Here is a 17617-nt window from a genome sequence, read left to right as displayed (position 1 = left end):
AAAAGTGAACGAGCTGCCTATCACATAGGACTCGGAGCCATGTGTCCAGTCACTGTACGTGGTCCCACCCCAGCCCTCAGCAGCAGCTCTTGCTGGCTCTTCAAGGTAACGAGCACAAAACAAGCTCCCTCTCATCTTTCCCTCCCAGAGAACAGATTCACTCCCTTTTACTCACACGTACTGCCAGATTGCCTAGTTCTATGATCTTACAGCAGTAACAACAACAACAACAACAAGAGCAGGCATAAACCAAATACATCATTTCACTACCGAAGTCTAGAAATTAACCTTGTTTAATACTCTCGTGTGTGCTCTCTAAGGGAGGCAATTAATCACCCTAGGCACACTTTTCAGTTATTCTAGTTATCACTTCTAGAATGTTTAAAGTACCTTATAAAACATAAACGTTTGGTTACTTACTATAAGAATAATGTATGTTCCTATAACTTTTCTTTTTTAATCATTAGGGTAAAGAAAGGCAGTAACAATAAGAGAGACCCTTGACTAAAAGCCATTGTGTATGTGTCAGACTTCTTACATACATATATATATATATATATATATAAAATTTAGCCTTCATAACATTGCAGTAAACTAGATATTATTCCCTTTTTACAGAGGAGCAAACTGAAGCACAGCTGGTAAGCAGCAGTAGTACGGCCTGTCTGGATCCTAAGGGCAAACTCTTTCCAGACACTTAACACTTCATAGACTGAATGCACACTCAGATTTGCTGTTTGCCATTCAGGGATGATTTGACCTTGATGTTTCCAAAATGGAACAAATAACATTTGAAACAAGTTGCTGGAAACAATTTTGCATATATAGTCCACCGAAAGGAAAGTATTCTTATCTACTATCAGACAAATGTTGACAGGCACTTGACTTTGATAAGGTCTGAACCACCTCTGCAGAATACGTTGGGGAAAAAAATCTCATGACCTCAAGCTACAGAGAATAGTTTGCAACAGTATGAGCCACTTCCACACTCTTCCTCCCATATCCCCACCTTAAAAAGTACAGACAGTATGAGTTGCCAAGCAACTTGTCAAGTGACCCCAGGAGGACAGCCCAAAGCAGTACTCCTTCCTTGTGGTTTGCCCTTTTTGTCACATATATATCTATTCTCCTCCCCTCTCTCTCACTCAGCTACAGTCATTGACATTTCTACCAAGTAACTAGTTCAAACCTTTTTTTGGACTTCAAATGGCACTGGACCATCCTTTTAGATGCTACTTATCCATAGCCTCCAGGATCAGTCCAGTTCCAGAGACCCTTCAAGGTGAAACCATTTATTTACTAGCTAAGGTTCAAATTCTTTACTCTGGTCAAGTCCTATCCATATAAGCAAAACATATATGTCTTATATTATAGTTCTAGGCTTCAGAATTAATCCAATTAATCCCACTCATATCTGTTCCTAGGCCTCACTTAATTCATTTACGAGAAACAAAAACATAGGAAAGAATCAAGGAAAGGTAACAGCTACATATGCTCTTACTTAACACCCAAACATATGCCATCTCCTGTATAAGGCCTTCTCCACCAGTCAGAATTTCTTTTTAAAATAGTCATTTACGAACATGTGTTACCCTTTCTACTAGACTGAGAGTTCCTTCAGCCCAGTAGCCATTCCATATTTACCCTTGTAACTTATGTTGTATATATCACAGTGCTACATATGTCTATTCAATGAGTACCCTGTGCTGTATTTATTGTGTGTATATTAATGCATGTGTATAGACATGCAACTAAGTTCAGCACTAAGAATATATATATATATATATAAAAAATTAGAAACTTTCTGAAAGCTTAAGTTACCTTTGATAACAAAAGTGCTAATATCAGTTGCTTACAATACTGCAAAGTACATACACAAACATTGCTTGTGCACCATAAATCGTCTGTTAAAAGTCTGAACCCATATTCTCATAATATAAAAACATGTATGGAGCCAAAGATATAATTTTGTCAAAATAAAACCAACTATAGTTTTTAAAATAGCAGTCTGTGCTAAGAGCTTTATTAGAAAATAAATCATTTACACACCTATGGATGTTCACTGTCATTCAACAATAATAAAAGTCTTACTTTCCTTATCATAATTTTAATTCAAACTGTCGTTTTTTTCCTATGGTCAATTTTTACCTTCTTATTTGTGTGTGTGTGTGTTATCTCGATATTATTAGTGAGCAAGTTTATATTTTAAACCATAATATCAATTACATTATATTAATCTTTGAAAGAAAAAGAGTGGCATTTAAAGCCTTTTTGATGATTGGTTTTTTATTAAATTAGCTAGTGTTATTTCAACATTTCTCCAAAATACATCTAAAGATCACATTAGAAATTTGCTGGGAATTTACTATATGAATAAGTGAATGAAGGGAAAATTAAGGTAAAAGACTGCATGAAATGTACCTGAGAGGAGAGATTTCCAAATTCCAGTCTATATTGAAAAGTGAGTTACCGTCTTTTTTCTTAAAAGACAAAAGTTGTCAGCAGGTGACAATTTTGTACCTATGAAGTTTAAGTTTGGAAAAGAATTGAAACAATAAGGATTTCAAATCATTACAGATTTTAAATTTTTTCACTTACACGGTAACACCCAGGAACGGCTGCATTTTTAAGTGATGATGGAATCACTTCCAGACCTATCCATGGCAATATACTTTACTTTATCATGGTGAAAGAAAGGATTAATCCTTTTGTTAAATACTGTTTTAAGTCATGATTTAAAGCTATGCTGTCCAATGATTCAAAATTGTTCATGCAGTCTTAAATGAATAACATGACTAAGGTGTTCATTCATAAACTTGATGACATTTAGATTTTGAAATTATATTCTACCCCTTCAATTGCCTGAAAATTGCCCTATGTCAGTATCACAGTAATCACATCAATGCAATCTATGCAAATATAAGTCTCCATTCTCTCCATCTGTCCTTAAAAACCCCACTCAGCAGTTTGTGCTATAGCACCATGCTGCAGCATCCCAGCACTTGAACTTGGGAAAAGGCTTTCCAGGAGTGCAGACAGAGCCCTTACCGCATTCCTTCTGAACCTCATCTTGCCTCTCGGGGGATTTGCTTCTGCCATTTCGCCTATACACAATTACACTCTTCTTTTCCAATTGTCAATGCAACATTGATGAAATATGAGCTGCTTCTTGGGTAGTATTTAAAAACGGCAGCCAAAAATCTCTATCAAACAAAGCTGCCGTAGCTGCTTCCATTAGCACAGCGGCAGCAGCGCTGGAGAGAAAAAAAAAAAAAAAGCACTATCCCTGATTAGTCAGCTGACAGATCCTTCCCTTCTGCTCGTTGTAATTCAGAGTTAACACATTCCTCCAATTACTTAGCCTGATTGACCCTTGTGGATTAGCTTGTGCTGGACTGCTCAAGAAGATCAGGCATGTCCTAAGAGTGGAAGAAGGAGAAAAAACCCAGCTCTCTTCCTAGGAGCAGGCTTGATGGGACTGGCTTTCTCCTCTGCGCAGTTTGATTTTTAAGGTGGAATGTTAAGAATCTTTGTGAAGGTAGTATTAACTCTTGCTTTTTACTCTCATCCTACCCTGGTATGTGACTTAAATTTCAGTTCTGTTTTGTTTATTCTGTTCTTAAATTATATTCTGGGTTTAAGCCTTATAAAAGGATATAGTTTGCAAAATTTTGTCCTGATAATAATCTAGAAAGAATAGAACATGCAAACTTTCTAAGATGGATACGATTCTCTCCTAAATTAACCTTTCCCCAAAATGTATAACTAAAATAAAGTCTCTTCTCATTAATTATGAAATACAACCTAAATGCTTTTATTTGATTTGAAATCTACAAATAAAGGTATTCAAATTGAATTGTATGATTATTTCACAGACACTGTTTGACATAATACATCACAGGCAATTATACCTAGCTACATGATGATAGATTTCACTAGAAATCCTTTCTGAATGCCAACTTTTGCATTTGAAATTAGCTTGCATTCAATAATTACCTTTATTTCAAACAGCAAACAATAGTTATTAATGGTTGAGATGTAATCAATGTGCTCTTGAGTATGAGTATAGAAACTATACCACAAGCAAAAACATTTAACATGTTTAAAAAGAAACATCTAAAACAACCTATAGCCAGTTACATGTGGTCAGCATCTGCACCCCTCCCTTGCCTAGCATGATCAATTTGGCAGTTATGAAAATAAAGGGACCCTGAGATCCAAGTTCTTTACTGAGCATAGGTCATAATTCTCCACTGAGAAAGCAGCCCTGGGAATACAGAAAGAGGAGTATCACTCTCCAGTAAATAAGTAATTACCCTCTGCTGACTTCAAAATGACAGGATCATGACCTAATCTTATATTTATCTTTTATGAAAAATAGAACCTCTGTTACAAGTCACCTATTTTGAATAATAAAAATAAAACTCTATTAAAAAACTAATGTCATGTGCCAAACCAGTCACAAAATGAAAATTAGTTTAATCAGGTGGGTGCAGTGTTGGCCAAAAGAAAAAAACTTGGGTGATAAAAAAATGTTTTAATGCAACAAGTGCTCTATTTAGTATAAGAGAAGCAATTAGCAGCATAAACCAAGGTCTACTCAACAAGCCCAAGGACCAATCCTAAAAGACCAGAGCATGGGAAATAGCTTTTACTTTATTTAGCCCCACTGACAAGGCTCAATCATATATGGAGGACAGATTTACTCTCTCAAAAGACATTTTACATTTTTCTAAATAACATTGAATTTATTTGTCTATTTGTAAGCCAGTTGGAAAATAATAGAAACCATCACCAAATGGAATTCTTGACATTTCAATTCTTGCTCTGGCTCTTTTGGTTACTTGGATATTTGACCTTGGATTCATCACATAACCATTCCAAAGTACACATAATGTGATTTCATCATCTATAAGACAATTATAGTGATACCTACCTGCAGTACTTAATCAGGAAATGAAGAGAATCAACAATACTTAATAAACATGAACGCTTTTGAAAAAGCACAAATATGCTATACAAAGTCAAGGTTTTTTCTATATTATTTTAGCACTTGAGTATATCTAATGTTAACTCCTGTCTCTACTGCTAATGATTAAACACCTCTGTTAAATGAACAGGAAACCACTTTTTGCTTATTTGTCCAAAAGGAGAAATAATTCATTCTGGGTATCAAGAGAATAATGATCTGACTCATTTTACCTTGTGAGTGCTAGAACATTGGCTTGGAAGTCCAACAACCTAGATTTTTGTTTTGCCTTTGCAACTAAATCAACTTCTTGTGGTGGGCGTGACCTCCTCAATTAGTCAGGAGACAAAGTAAGAATTTCAGATGGCTGGCAATGTTGGAATCTCAAAGAAAAAAAAATATATTGATTCCCAGCTATTCTAGTCCGATACAGGAAGTTGGCCACATGGCACTTCCACAGAGAGCCCCAATCTTGCCAGCTCAGAAGGAGTCTGGGGATTCCTCATCTCCCTCCTCATCTATGAAAGTGAAGTGTCAAACAATTTCGTGATATCCTTGTGAGCCTAAAAGTGTAAAAGATTATCTTGGTCATGGGCAGAATTGTACCTCTCATTGTTTTAATTAGAGAAAATGTTTCTCTCTCTGGGTCTTGGGAAGCTGGGGACTAGTTACCAGTAGGGAAGATATATCATTTTATATGTGACTCATTTCCCTACCCTATCCTAGGATAAAACAAATCTAGAAAGTTGTACACCAAAATGTTAAAAACTGCTTATTTTGGGATGGTTGGATTACTGTTGTTTTAAACTTTCTTCTTTATATTTTTTCACATTCGATGAGTATGCAACACATCTATTTCCACTAAGAAAAAAAAAAGTTCCATAAAAACTTGCCTTGTTCTGAAAGGCACATAGAACCATGAATCACTTCTCACTCATAACTGGAACCACAAACCACTCACTCATTCTTACTAGGTTTTATTTTGGGTAGTTATTTATCTTAGTGTCTGCTACAACCTCTCCTTCTACTTTCCCTCCTCATATTCCATCAATTTTATTGTCTCCATCACTACCAAAATAATCTATACCTCCCAAAACAGAAAGTGTAATATAAAACAAAAATAAAAAGTTATCGTATAATGCATAGACACTTACTGAGATTTTTTGGAGAGAGATTTTAAGAGAAGACCATGTATCCAATCTTCGATCCAGAATAATGGTAAACTGGGAGTCCGGTCCATTTTGCCTGAATGATAAGAAGAAATAATAACTTTTTCTTAATAATAATGCAAATTTGTTATATATGTCTTTGTTCTATTTTTGATTATTTCATCTACATTTGATGTCTTGACGGAAGACAGAATTGGAATTGGAAAGCTATCACAAAGGACTGTCTTAGAAAACTGATTTGAAGACATATTCCCTTAAAATTTCTTTTGCAGCATTAATGTCAATCTTTTAAATAGGAAAGTGATAGTGTAATGAAGATAGGTCACTAAAATTGATTTGGAATACTGTAATCTTGCGTGTGGGAAAACTCAAAAGATAACTGTCCTTCATGATATCAGATTTAACTTTCCATGTAATTCATCATGAGTCAATGATCCATTCACTCATTCAAAATCACACTGCTAAATCTATTTTTCTAACTCTGCTCCTGAGGAAATGCAGTTTAATGGAAAATATAACTTCTATTTGCCCTAAAAAGATCACTTTCAAGCTTCAATAGGTACATTGTAAGTTTCATTTTCTGAGATTTGATTTTTGTTCATGAGACTTTGAATTTTATCATCCTAGATTTGTGTCCTCTTGTTCTTCAGGGTTAGCAACTAGAAAATGCTTCCTTTGAAAATTTTGTCTTTAACACACATAAAATCTCTAAGAAACCTTTTGAAACTTTCCCATTTTAAAGCATTCTAGTTCCAAACAATTTTTAATATCAAGACGTTCCTCCTAGTATCTCCCAGTACCACTATCGAATCTACTTAAGATTCAATCTTCTTCTGTTACATTCAGAAGAAATGAAAAATGGCTGTCCTCACTCTTGGCTGCTAATATTTCCTTTTAAGCAAATTAAAGCATATATGTATGACCATCATTCTCTACCTATGTTCTTTTCCTTGGGAACAAATACTCCTAGATCCCCAATTTTATTTTCATAGATCCTCAGTATAATTTTTGTAACAATTTAGATAGCTGCAAGCTTCTCCTTCTAAGTTGTACTTCTTATCTACTCTGAGGTTAAGTCAGTTGGTTATTCACCATGATAACAATAGCTATATTAAGCCATTTTCCTGTTACGACATTCAGATGGATATCTGATATAAAGCGAATTGAAAAAACGTAATGAAATACTGTACCTTGCAATAGATGTCAGGTAAGTAAGTACTTTTGCTATTACTTCCTCTGGTATACATCTAAAATTACAGTTTTCTGGAAATGTAATGATCCAAGCATTGTCCTTTCCCCGGCCACCTACAATAACAGAAAAAAAAATCAACTGAATTAAAAATGTATATAACAACGAGGCAAGGAAAAGGATTTTAGATTTGAATACTGTTTTGCAGCAACACAACTTTTTTATAAAGATGATGATCTCCACATAAAACCAAAATGGCTCCAAGTTCCTGACACTTCAAGTTTAAAAGGTGGCAGAGTAGTTTCTCAATAAAAAAATTAAAAGAAAGAGAGTAAAATGAATGAATATAGTCAGAAGAAAATGTCATGAAATGCATATAATAAACATAGTTGAAAAAGGCTGATTCCCCACTCTGGACAACCAAGGGGTTGGGAAATAACTCTTTCTATACCAACGAGCCTAAATTCAAAATAAGTGAATGATGGCTTGACAGCAAGTGGAAAACTTGATATAATCGATCTCTTAGTGTCATGGTGAGCAGGAAAAGATACAGAACACCCTATAGGAAATAGGTGATGGTCTAATGTGTTTATGGAAGAAACAACAAAAGTAATGATGGCAGGAATGATATAGGAATTTTATTAATGCAAAGAAAGATCACAAATTATCTGTGGGTTAAAATTCAATGTTCAGTCTAGGTAGGGGTCAAGGGAGAGGTGTAGAGTTGTGGACACTCCCCGCAGACCCATGCAGCCATTAACCTGGAGCAGTGGCATCCAGCAGTATCTTGACCAAGTGGTTGACCTTGACCCCTGGAAAGCATGGATCCCAGGGCTCATAGGTGAGGCTGCCCTAAGCCCATTTCCATAGGAACCAAGAATAGTGGTACTGTCATAGGGGTTCTTGGGGAGGGAATGGCTGCACTGTCTCTGGGCTTTCATTTCAGTCTCTCCCCCGTTTCTCCATCCAGCCCAATAGACCTCTATGCAGCCTGAAGGATGAGAAATATTGAAAATGAAAGCCACCTAAAAGTGCAGAGATGAGCCTTACATGTGTTTCAGGTTCACATCCGCAGCCAGCCTAGCACCTACACAGAGAGTGAATGCTCAATAAATATTAAGTGCTAAATAGAATTTGAAGCATTATTTTAGGAGGAAAGTTGCAAGGTGGTCTTTGAATGTAGCTCACTAATAGAAATTTTCTTAGTTCAGTTGTAATTTTTATTTGGCTGAATTTAAGTGAATAAAGATGTAAAAATATTTTTAATTCAATCTGCAATAAAAATATGACAATAGAAAAGGATATAGGCCGGGCACAGTGACTCATGCCTATAACCCCAGCACTTTGGGAGGCCGCAGCCAGAGGATCACTTGAGGTCAGGAGTACGAGACCAGCCTGGCCAACATGTTGAAACCCTGTCTCTACCAAAAATACTAAAATTAGCCAGGTGTGGGGGCGCATGCCTGTAATCCCAGCTACTCAGGAGGCTGAAGCAGGAGAATCGGTTGAACCTGGGAGGCAGAGGTTGCAGTGAGCCAAGATCATGCCACTGCACTCCAGCCTGGGCGACAGAGTAAGACTCCGTCTCCCTGCCCTCCGCCCCCAAAAAAGAAAAAGAAAAGGATATAAAATGGAATCATAACAATACTCAACCCAAAAGAAGACAGAAATGGAGGAAAACAAAGAACACACGGGACAAATGGAAAAATCTACCATCTCATTATTTGTATTTTGCTTTTATAAGATCATAAGATGGTAGATTTAAATCCATCCATATGAATAATCACACAAAATGTCAATGATCTAGGCACTGCAATTAAAAGTCAAAGATCATTAAACTGGATAAAAAGAAAGACCAAATTATATGCTGCCCACAAGAAACACACGTTTTAAATATAAAAGTACAAATGCATTAAAAGCAAAGGATAGAAAAAGATATACCATGACAGTGCTAATCAAAACAAAGCTGTTTAATATTTGACAAAGTAGATTTCAGAGTCAAAAAGATTACCAGATATTAAAATGATCATTTGATCATGATAAAGTGGTCAATTCCTCAATGGGACAAAATCTTAAATGCTTATGCACCTAATAACAGAGCTTCAAAATACACAAAGCAAAAACAGATAGAGCTGCAAGAAGAAATAGACAAATTCACAATTTTAGTCAGAAATTTCACCACCCATCTCTCAATAACTGATAGAACAAGTAGACAAAGAATTTGCAAGGATATTGTATACCTGAACAACAGTCTCAACCAACATGACCTAATTGACATTTCTAGAACACTCCATCCAACAAAAGCAGAATACACTTTCTTCTCTAGTGCACATGGAAAAAGATCAAATTAATTATTTGCCTCAATATTTACCAAGGGAAACTTGAGAGAGAGTATTCATTCCCAAATTATTTTTAATCAAACTAGTCCAAAGTATTAAATCAAAGCGTTATAAATCTTCACTATATGATATTCTAGAGTTAAAGAGTAGAGTGAAAATAATCATTGAGAATAATGGCATCCACTGAAGAGTTTTTAAGAAACTCAAAGGAGAAATTGTACAATTCCGAACCAAGAGATTTAGTGAATCTTTAAACAAAGGGCCTCTATAGGTAGAGTACGGTATAGAACTAGTAATATAAATGATATGTAATATATAATGTAATAAATATCTTAAATATAACATAACTACATACTTGCCAAGCAAGCTGGTGAGCACTCTAGTTAAGGACAGAACCATCTAGCACTTAGGCAAACTATACTTATCAAAGGAAAGGTGGCAAGGCTCCTATAAGAGTAAATTATCATTGACTAATCTATAAATGATTATTACCACTAAACACCTACAAGTACCGTCCTAGGTAGTAAACTTGTGAGAAGAGATCAAAAGAGATATTTATATTCCAAATTGGGAAGTTTTAATTATTTTTTACCATTGGGAACCCTTTCTTCAAAGGAAGCTATAGGCAGATGCATTTTTAAAACAAATACAAAAAGCAGTTAAGGAAGGAAAGGTGTAGAGAGAGATCTGGATGGGTGCAGCAAGCCTTGAGATGGTTCTATTTAGGACACAGTTTGGAAAACATAGATAATCTTAAGTAAAATCTCCAAAACTTAAAAATGAACCTAACATACTGCTAAATTTACTGACACTGTCACACATTTATGCCACTTATAAAATAAAACATAAAGCCATATTAATTAAGTCATCATTAATTCACAGTTACCACTAATTAGAATCATTTTTAATTAAGCTTTATCATAGGTGTAATTATAATCATTTAAAAGCAGAGGCCAGGCTGGGTGCGATGGCTCATGCCTGTAATCACAGCACTTTGAGAAGCCAGGATGGGAGGATCGCTTGAGGCCAAGAGTTCAAGACCAGCCTAGGCAACACAACAAAACCCTTTCGCTACAAAAAATAAAAATTAGCTAGGCGTGGTGGCACACTCCTATAGTTCCAGTGACTCAGGAGGCTGAGGTGGAAGGATCACGTGAACCAAGCAGTTTAAGGTTACATTGAGCTATGATCATACCACTGCACTGGAGCCTGGGCAAAAGAGCAAGATGCTGTCTTTAAAAATAATAGTAATGATAATAAAAGCAGAGGCCAGATTGAAGTGTCCAATTAGGATCACTTATAAAGTAAAAGCTTGTTTAGTAAACTGAGCGTGTAGGTGCCATTTTCCCGAGAATTAATTAAACTATTTAGAAGGAATAAGATAGTTTCTTGTACTCTCAATACCTAAGAAGCACTCATCTTTATAAAAACAATGTATTAATACATACCGGTAAGTTTTCTTTATCTGTTTAATATGATAAATATAATATTTAATGATGTAATTCTAATTACTCTAATACCTGAAAGTAATTTGCTTGTTTTTAAGCAAAACTTTCCCCAAAGTCTGACCAGAAGCTAAAGGGACGGGATGGTTTACCATAGTTATGTGTCTAAAAATGTGTAATGCTATTTAGTGGCATTATTCACAACAGCCAAATGGTAGAAGCGACCAAAGTATCTATCAATGGATGAACAGACAAACAAAGTGTGGAATATACATAAAATGGAATATTATTCAGCCTTAAAAAAGAAGTTCTGACACACGCTACAACATTGATGAAACTTGAAGACCTTATGCTAAGTGAAATAAGCCAGTCACAAAAAGACATATACCATATGATTTATTTACATCAGGTACCTAGGATAGTCAAATTCATAGAGAAAGAAAGTAAAATTGTGGTTAACAGGGGCTAGAGAGAGGACGGAATGAAACGGGGAGTAATTGTTTAATGGATATAGAGTTTCAATTTTGCAAGGTCTGAAACTCTGGAGATGGTGGTGGCAACGGTGGCACAAAAATGTAAACATACTTAATGCCGCTGAATTGTACTCTTAAAAATAGTTAAAATGATAAGTTGTATGTTAAATTGATTTTACCATAATTGCTAAAAATTATATACAAGTGTATATACATATTTAAGAAAAATCAACTTTCTTTGTAATGTGTAAATGAAATCCTAAAAAAAAAATACTTAGTGCATGTTGATTATTTGGTGCAACTTGCCAGCATTTGTAATACACATTTGAGTAATCAAAGAAGCTACCTCAGCTGCTCCCCTCCCACTCAGCCTGCACCCACCTAGGAGACATATTCTACTTTCAACTATCATAGATTTCTGAAGACTCATCTGAAAGTCAAATGTATAAGAGTGGTAAGGTCGTTTTTACTCATATATCTAAAATGCTTAAAACCTCCAATTATTCTCTAAATGTCCATTTGTTTAGCAACTAGGTGCACAATGTATAAATGTTTATTAAAATAGTGCTCCTCAAATGAATATATATAATGGCTCTATATATAGAGCGAGAGCTATTTATATAATAGGTACCAAACTAACTGCTAATCAAGTCATGTATCTGGACAATATATAAGAAAGTTTGCTTACCAGACAAGAAAGCGATGTCTTGCATTAAGAAATGGCTGATGTCTTTTATACGGAGAAGCAGATCAGTTTCTATGACAAACAAGAAAATAGAAGAAATGACATATATATTAAGGTACAGCCTTACATGATTTTAGACACATGTTTTCTCACTGTCTAAAATTATACCGGGAGTCCCACAGGTCTGTGTCCACAGACACTGCCGATCTCTTTCCTCCTCTCAACTACATGGCAAAGAAATCACATTCGAAAATATCACTGAATAAAGAGAACCAGTGACCTACTTCTCAGAATCTATGCCCAAAACATAAACTACTCTCCCTCACCAAAAAGCCAAGGACAAAGGCACAAACTCCAGGACATTCGGATTTATTTGAAGGGTAGATGGTCATGGGGAGACACTGTAACAGATTGTCTTCTACTCCTGATAATGCCTTTCATTCTACAAAGCTTTATTAGCAATTACAAAGCACTTTTTGGATTTTTTGATCTTATCGAATCCTTAAAAAATCTCTAAGGTAAGTATTGTTATCCCATTTACAAGTGGTTAACCATATAGGCTTCTCAGTCTAAATAGAAGTGGATTCAAATCCAGCTTGTTGCATTTACTGGCCACGCAAACATGGGCAAGTTAGTTAGCCTCTCTAAACCTTAGTTTCCTCAGCTGTAAACTGGGCATAATGATATCTACCTCACAAGGTACCATGCAAACGAAATGTGAAATACCTGGCATAATGGTAGGTGTTCAATAAAAAGTAGTGTATTAACTCATTTTTTATCATTACAGATGGAACAATGTCCATGCATTGTTCAATGTGCTTTGATTGTCCCAGATCTCAAGTGTTAACTTACAATGTTCAATTCTAGTGAACTCTATAGGGGCCAAAAATCAAAGTACACTACCTGCCTCTGGTTCATGTACAAGGATAACTTTTTAAAAGAAAACGGGTCATCAAACTAGGCTATTTTGGCTTGTCGGTTTTAACGCCTGTGGTTCCACATCTCTTACTGAAGCCATATTTTTCACCTGCTCTCTGATACAAAGTACCTTCAAATTCCTGGTCTCTGGTGGTGTCAGGCTGATGATGCATTACCCTTCTTAGTGCTCTTCAAATCACACCACATGGATGTGGTTTATAAAAGACAATCCTCAAGGGAATTTTAAAAAAACAAGTTCTCAATGGTTCCATAATAGACAGTGGAATAGGTTATCCGTTATAGACAATCCCCCGACACACGATTTGAAACATAAAGCAATGTTAATTGATGTTTATTTTCATAAGATACATGCCATGACAAATATCTAATTTGTCAAGACATAAAGTCATTTCTTAAAAATGTCTTGTAATTTTATATGCTTAGACTCGGTATATTTCAGACCAAGGCATGCACAGTTACACTCGCAGTTATTCTTTCCAAGCTAGATGTTTAATCAGATAAAAGAATGTGTTTATAGCAGCCACAAACATGTATCACATATTGACATTTTTAGACATGGAGCCATGGAAGAAGGGTGAGAATGAGGTCAATACAAAACATACAAGAACTCTCTCTCCCCTCAGGAGCCTGCAAAAGTGGCAATAGCTAAAACGTGTTCTACTTTTTAAATGAGAGAGCATCAGACATAAAAATATTCCTGCATAATAGGAGACCCAAATTCCCCCCTTGCTTTGATCAGTAGGAACAAGGATAAAGACAAATTGATGTATTTTATGTCAGGTGGCAGATCTGGAAGTATTAATATGTACGACTTGATTCCTCTGATACCACTTAGACTCTTGCAGAGCTATGGAAACTATGTCCACTTACTCTACAATTTAAGCACTCATGTAATGAGAGAGGCTTCAGGACACAAAATAAAAGTCTGTGGGCTGAGAGTGGGAGCACCAGGGCCTAGTGTGGGCTTGACCACTTAGCTGCTCTGTAATATTCAACAAGTCACTCCCCACTCCTCATCTCATTACCTCCATTTTATTTTATGTTTCTTATTGAGGTAAAATATGCATATAAAATTTACCATTTTAAGTGTACAGTTCACTGGTAATAAATACATTTATATTCTTTTTTCCCCTTCATCCTCTCCCCTCTACCCTTCCCAGCCTCTGGTAACTACCAATCTACTCTCTGTCTTCATGAGATCCATTTTTCTAGCTCTCACATATTAGTGAGAACATGCAGTATTTGTGTGTCTGTGTTTGGCTTGCTTCACTTAACTTACTTCACTTAACATAATTGCCACCAGTTCCATTCATTTGGCTGCAAATAAGAGGATTTCATTCTGTTTTACGTAAGAATAACATTCCATGGTGTATATATACCATATATACCTTATCGATTCATCTGTTGAAGGGCACTTAGGGTGATTCCATATTTTGACCATTGTAAATAGTGCTGCAATAAACATGGGAGTGTAAATATCTCTTTAATATATTGACTTTCTTTCTTTTGAATATACACCCAGAAGTGGAATTGTTGGATTGTATGGTAGTTCTATGTTTTGTTTTTTGAAAAACCTCCATACTGGTCTTCAGAGCAGCTGTACTAGTTTACTTTCCCACCAACAGTGTGCAAGAATTCCCCTTTCTCCACACCCTTACCAGCATCTGTTATTGCCTGTCTTTTTGATATAAGCCATTTGAACTGGGTGAGATATGTCATTGTAGTTTTGGTTTCCATTTTTCTGATGATAGTGATGTCGAACACTTCTTCATATTATGTATTCTTTTGAGAAATGTCTATTCAGATCTTTTGCCCATTTTATAAATTGAATTATTTGGGTCCTTTGCTATTGAGTTGTTTGAGCTCCTTATATACTCTGGTTATTAATCCCTTGTCAAATGGATAGTTCACAAATATTTTCTTTCATTCTGTGAATTGTCTCCTCACTTTGTTGATTGTTCCCTTTGCTATGCAGAAGCTTTTTAGCTTGCTGTGATCCCATTTGTCTATCTTTGCTGTGGTTGCCTATGCTTTTGAGGTGTTGCACAAAAATCTCTGCCCAGACCAATGTTCTGGAAAGTTTCCCCAACATTTTCATCTAGTACTTTCATAGTTTCATGTCTTCAATTTAAGTCTTTAATGCATTTTTATTTGATTTTTGTGTATGGTGAGAGATAGGGATCTAGGTTCATTCTTCCACATACAGTTATCCAGTTTTTCCAGCATCATTTATTGAAAATATTTCCTTTCCCCATTGTAGATTCTTAGCACCTTTGTCAAAGATGAATTGGCTGTAAATGTATGGATTCGTAGCTGGGTTCTCTATTCTGTTCCATTGGTCTATGTGTCTGTTTTATGCCAGTATCATGCTGTTATGGTTACTACAGCTTTGTAGCAAATTTTGAAGTTATGGAGTATAAGGCCTGCAGCTTCGTTCTTTTTGGTCAGGACTGCTTTGGCCATTTCAGGTCTTTTGTGGTTCTATATACATTATTAGAATTTTTTTCTATTTATCTGAAGTATGCCCTGGAATTTGATAGAGATTGCATCGAATCTGTAAATTTCTGCAGGTAGTATTGTCATTTTAACAATATTAATTCTTCCGATCCATGAGAATGAAATATCTTTCCAATTTTTTGTGTCCTCTTCTATTTCTTTCATCAAATTTTATAGTTTTCCTTATATAGATCTTTCACTTTTTTGTTAGATTGATTCCTAGGTATTTTATATTTTTGCAGCTATTGTAAATGTGATCAGATTGTTTTCTTGATTTCTTTTATAGATTGTTTGCTGTTGGTGTATATATAAATGCTACTGACTTTTGTACACTGATTTTGTATTCTGCACCTTTACTGAATTTGTTTATCAGTTCTAACAGTTTTTTGATGGAGTCTTTAGGTTTTTCCGGGTACAAGATCATGTCATCTACAAACAAAGCTAAAAAGCCTTTTTTCTTTCCAGTATGGATGCCCTTTATTTCTTTCTCTTGCCTAGTCGGTCTGGCCAGGACTTCCAGTGTTATGCTGAATAAAAGTGGCAAAAGTGGGCATCCTTGTCTTGCTCCAGTTCTTGGAGGAAAGGCCTTCAATTTTTCCACATTTAGTACAATATTAGCTGTGGTCATTACTCCCACTTTAGGAATGAGGGCAGTACAGTAAATGCTGTTTGTTGTTGTTGTTGTTGTTTGAGACGGAGTCTCGTTCTGTCACCTAGGCTGAAGTGCAGTGGCGCGATCTCAGCTCACTGCAAGCTCCGCCTCCCAGGTTGACGCCATTCTCCTGCCTCAGCCTCCCGAGTAGCTGGGATTACAGGTGCCCGCCACCATGCCCGGCTAATTTTTTGTGTTTTTAGTAGAGAAGGGCTTTCACCCTGTTAGTCAGGATGGTCTTGATCTCCTGACCTCGTGATCCACCCGCCTCGGCCTCCCAAAGTGCTGGGATTACAGGCGTGAGCCGCCGAGTCCAGCCAGTAAATGCTTTTTAAGGTACCTTACATTCTATGAGATCCAACAACATGTAAAATCCATAGATGTAAAAAGAGACTGATGTTTTCTATCATAAAATGTAGCCCACAACTGTGCCAATAAAATAACATTTCCATACTAATGAAAAAGGATGAAATCACGGTTATAAGAGAAAATATTACCACTTTAATAAATGATCAGGTTCTGGGTTGGAAACAGACCGAAGGGGAAGGAGATAACACAGGAAAGACAACAGAAGCCACACAGTTATCAATTGAGCAGCTGCAAGGGACAAGGTAAGATTGTTGCTGAGAACAAAGAGAAACAGAAAATACTGACTTTAGATAAAGTTGTGACATTGAGTTACACCCAGCTTTGTAGCTGACCCTCTTGAATTTCCACACAGATTGTTTCCTGAAATATAAAAGTGAGAACAAACAATTTATAATGCTCCCATTGCTGACCTTCTAAATGCATTGACTTAGAGCATGAGAAATAAAAAGCCTCAATCATCAAAGCTGGATCAAGTCCACATTACAGCATGTTCCTTGTTGACTAGATTTACGTTTGATAGGAAGGTTGTCAAGCTGTCCTGTGTAGAAAACTCAACTACTCACGAATAAAAAGGATCCATTCTGCTTACATTGAACTAGTTGCTAAGCCCAAAAAAGAGCTGACTTAGAAGCCAAATAAAGGGCTGTAACTCGACAGGTAACCTGACAAACACCCTTTAAAACACCCTAATGGAGCAAATCTTCATTTTAAGACTTCTGCTGAAAGTCCATGTGCTTGTACAATCAAACACAATCAGACACAAATTGAAATCAAAAGTCAAAAAAAAGCATTTCCAATTAATTCATTCCTACATATGACCATAAAGCAAAAGAGTCAAGCAAACACATCACTAATATTTATTGTGCTATTTAAAAGGTAGTTGTGCCAATGA

The 17617-nt window shown here is 35.9% G+C and overlaps 1 protein-coding gene across 5 annotated transcripts in view; it reads right to left on the bottom strand.

Moving 5' to 3' along the window:
• Positions 1–17617, bottom strand: part of MCF2 (MCF.2 cell line derived transforming sequence) — a 129700-nt gene that overhangs the window by 54281 nt on the left and 57802 nt on the right. For 4 of the 5 annotated variants that reach the window (XM_037989224.2, XM_007992844.3, XM_073013389.1 and 1 more), the window contains 3 exons: positions 12273–12341; positions 7329–7443; positions 6124–6214 (listed from right to left, as the gene is read on the bottom strand). In XM_037989224.2, coding sequence (XP_037845152.1) covers positions 6124–6214; positions 7329–7443; positions 12273–12341 — 275 coding nt within the window. Of the gene's footprint in view, positions 1–3048; positions 3481–6123; positions 6215–7328; positions 7444–12272; positions 12342–17617 lie in introns of those variants that run through there. The other variant, XM_007992846.3, reaches the window with a different exon arrangement.

Source organism: Chlorocebus sabaeus, chromosome X (assembly GCF_047675955.1).
Source record: "Chlorocebus sabaeus isolate Y175 chromosome X, mChlSab1.0.hap1, whole genome shotgun sequence".
Lineage (NCBI taxonomy): Eukaryota > Metazoa > Chordata > Mammalia > Primates > Cercopithecidae > Chlorocebus > Chlorocebus sabaeus.
This window is presented reverse-complemented; position numbering and strand designations above follow the sequence as displayed.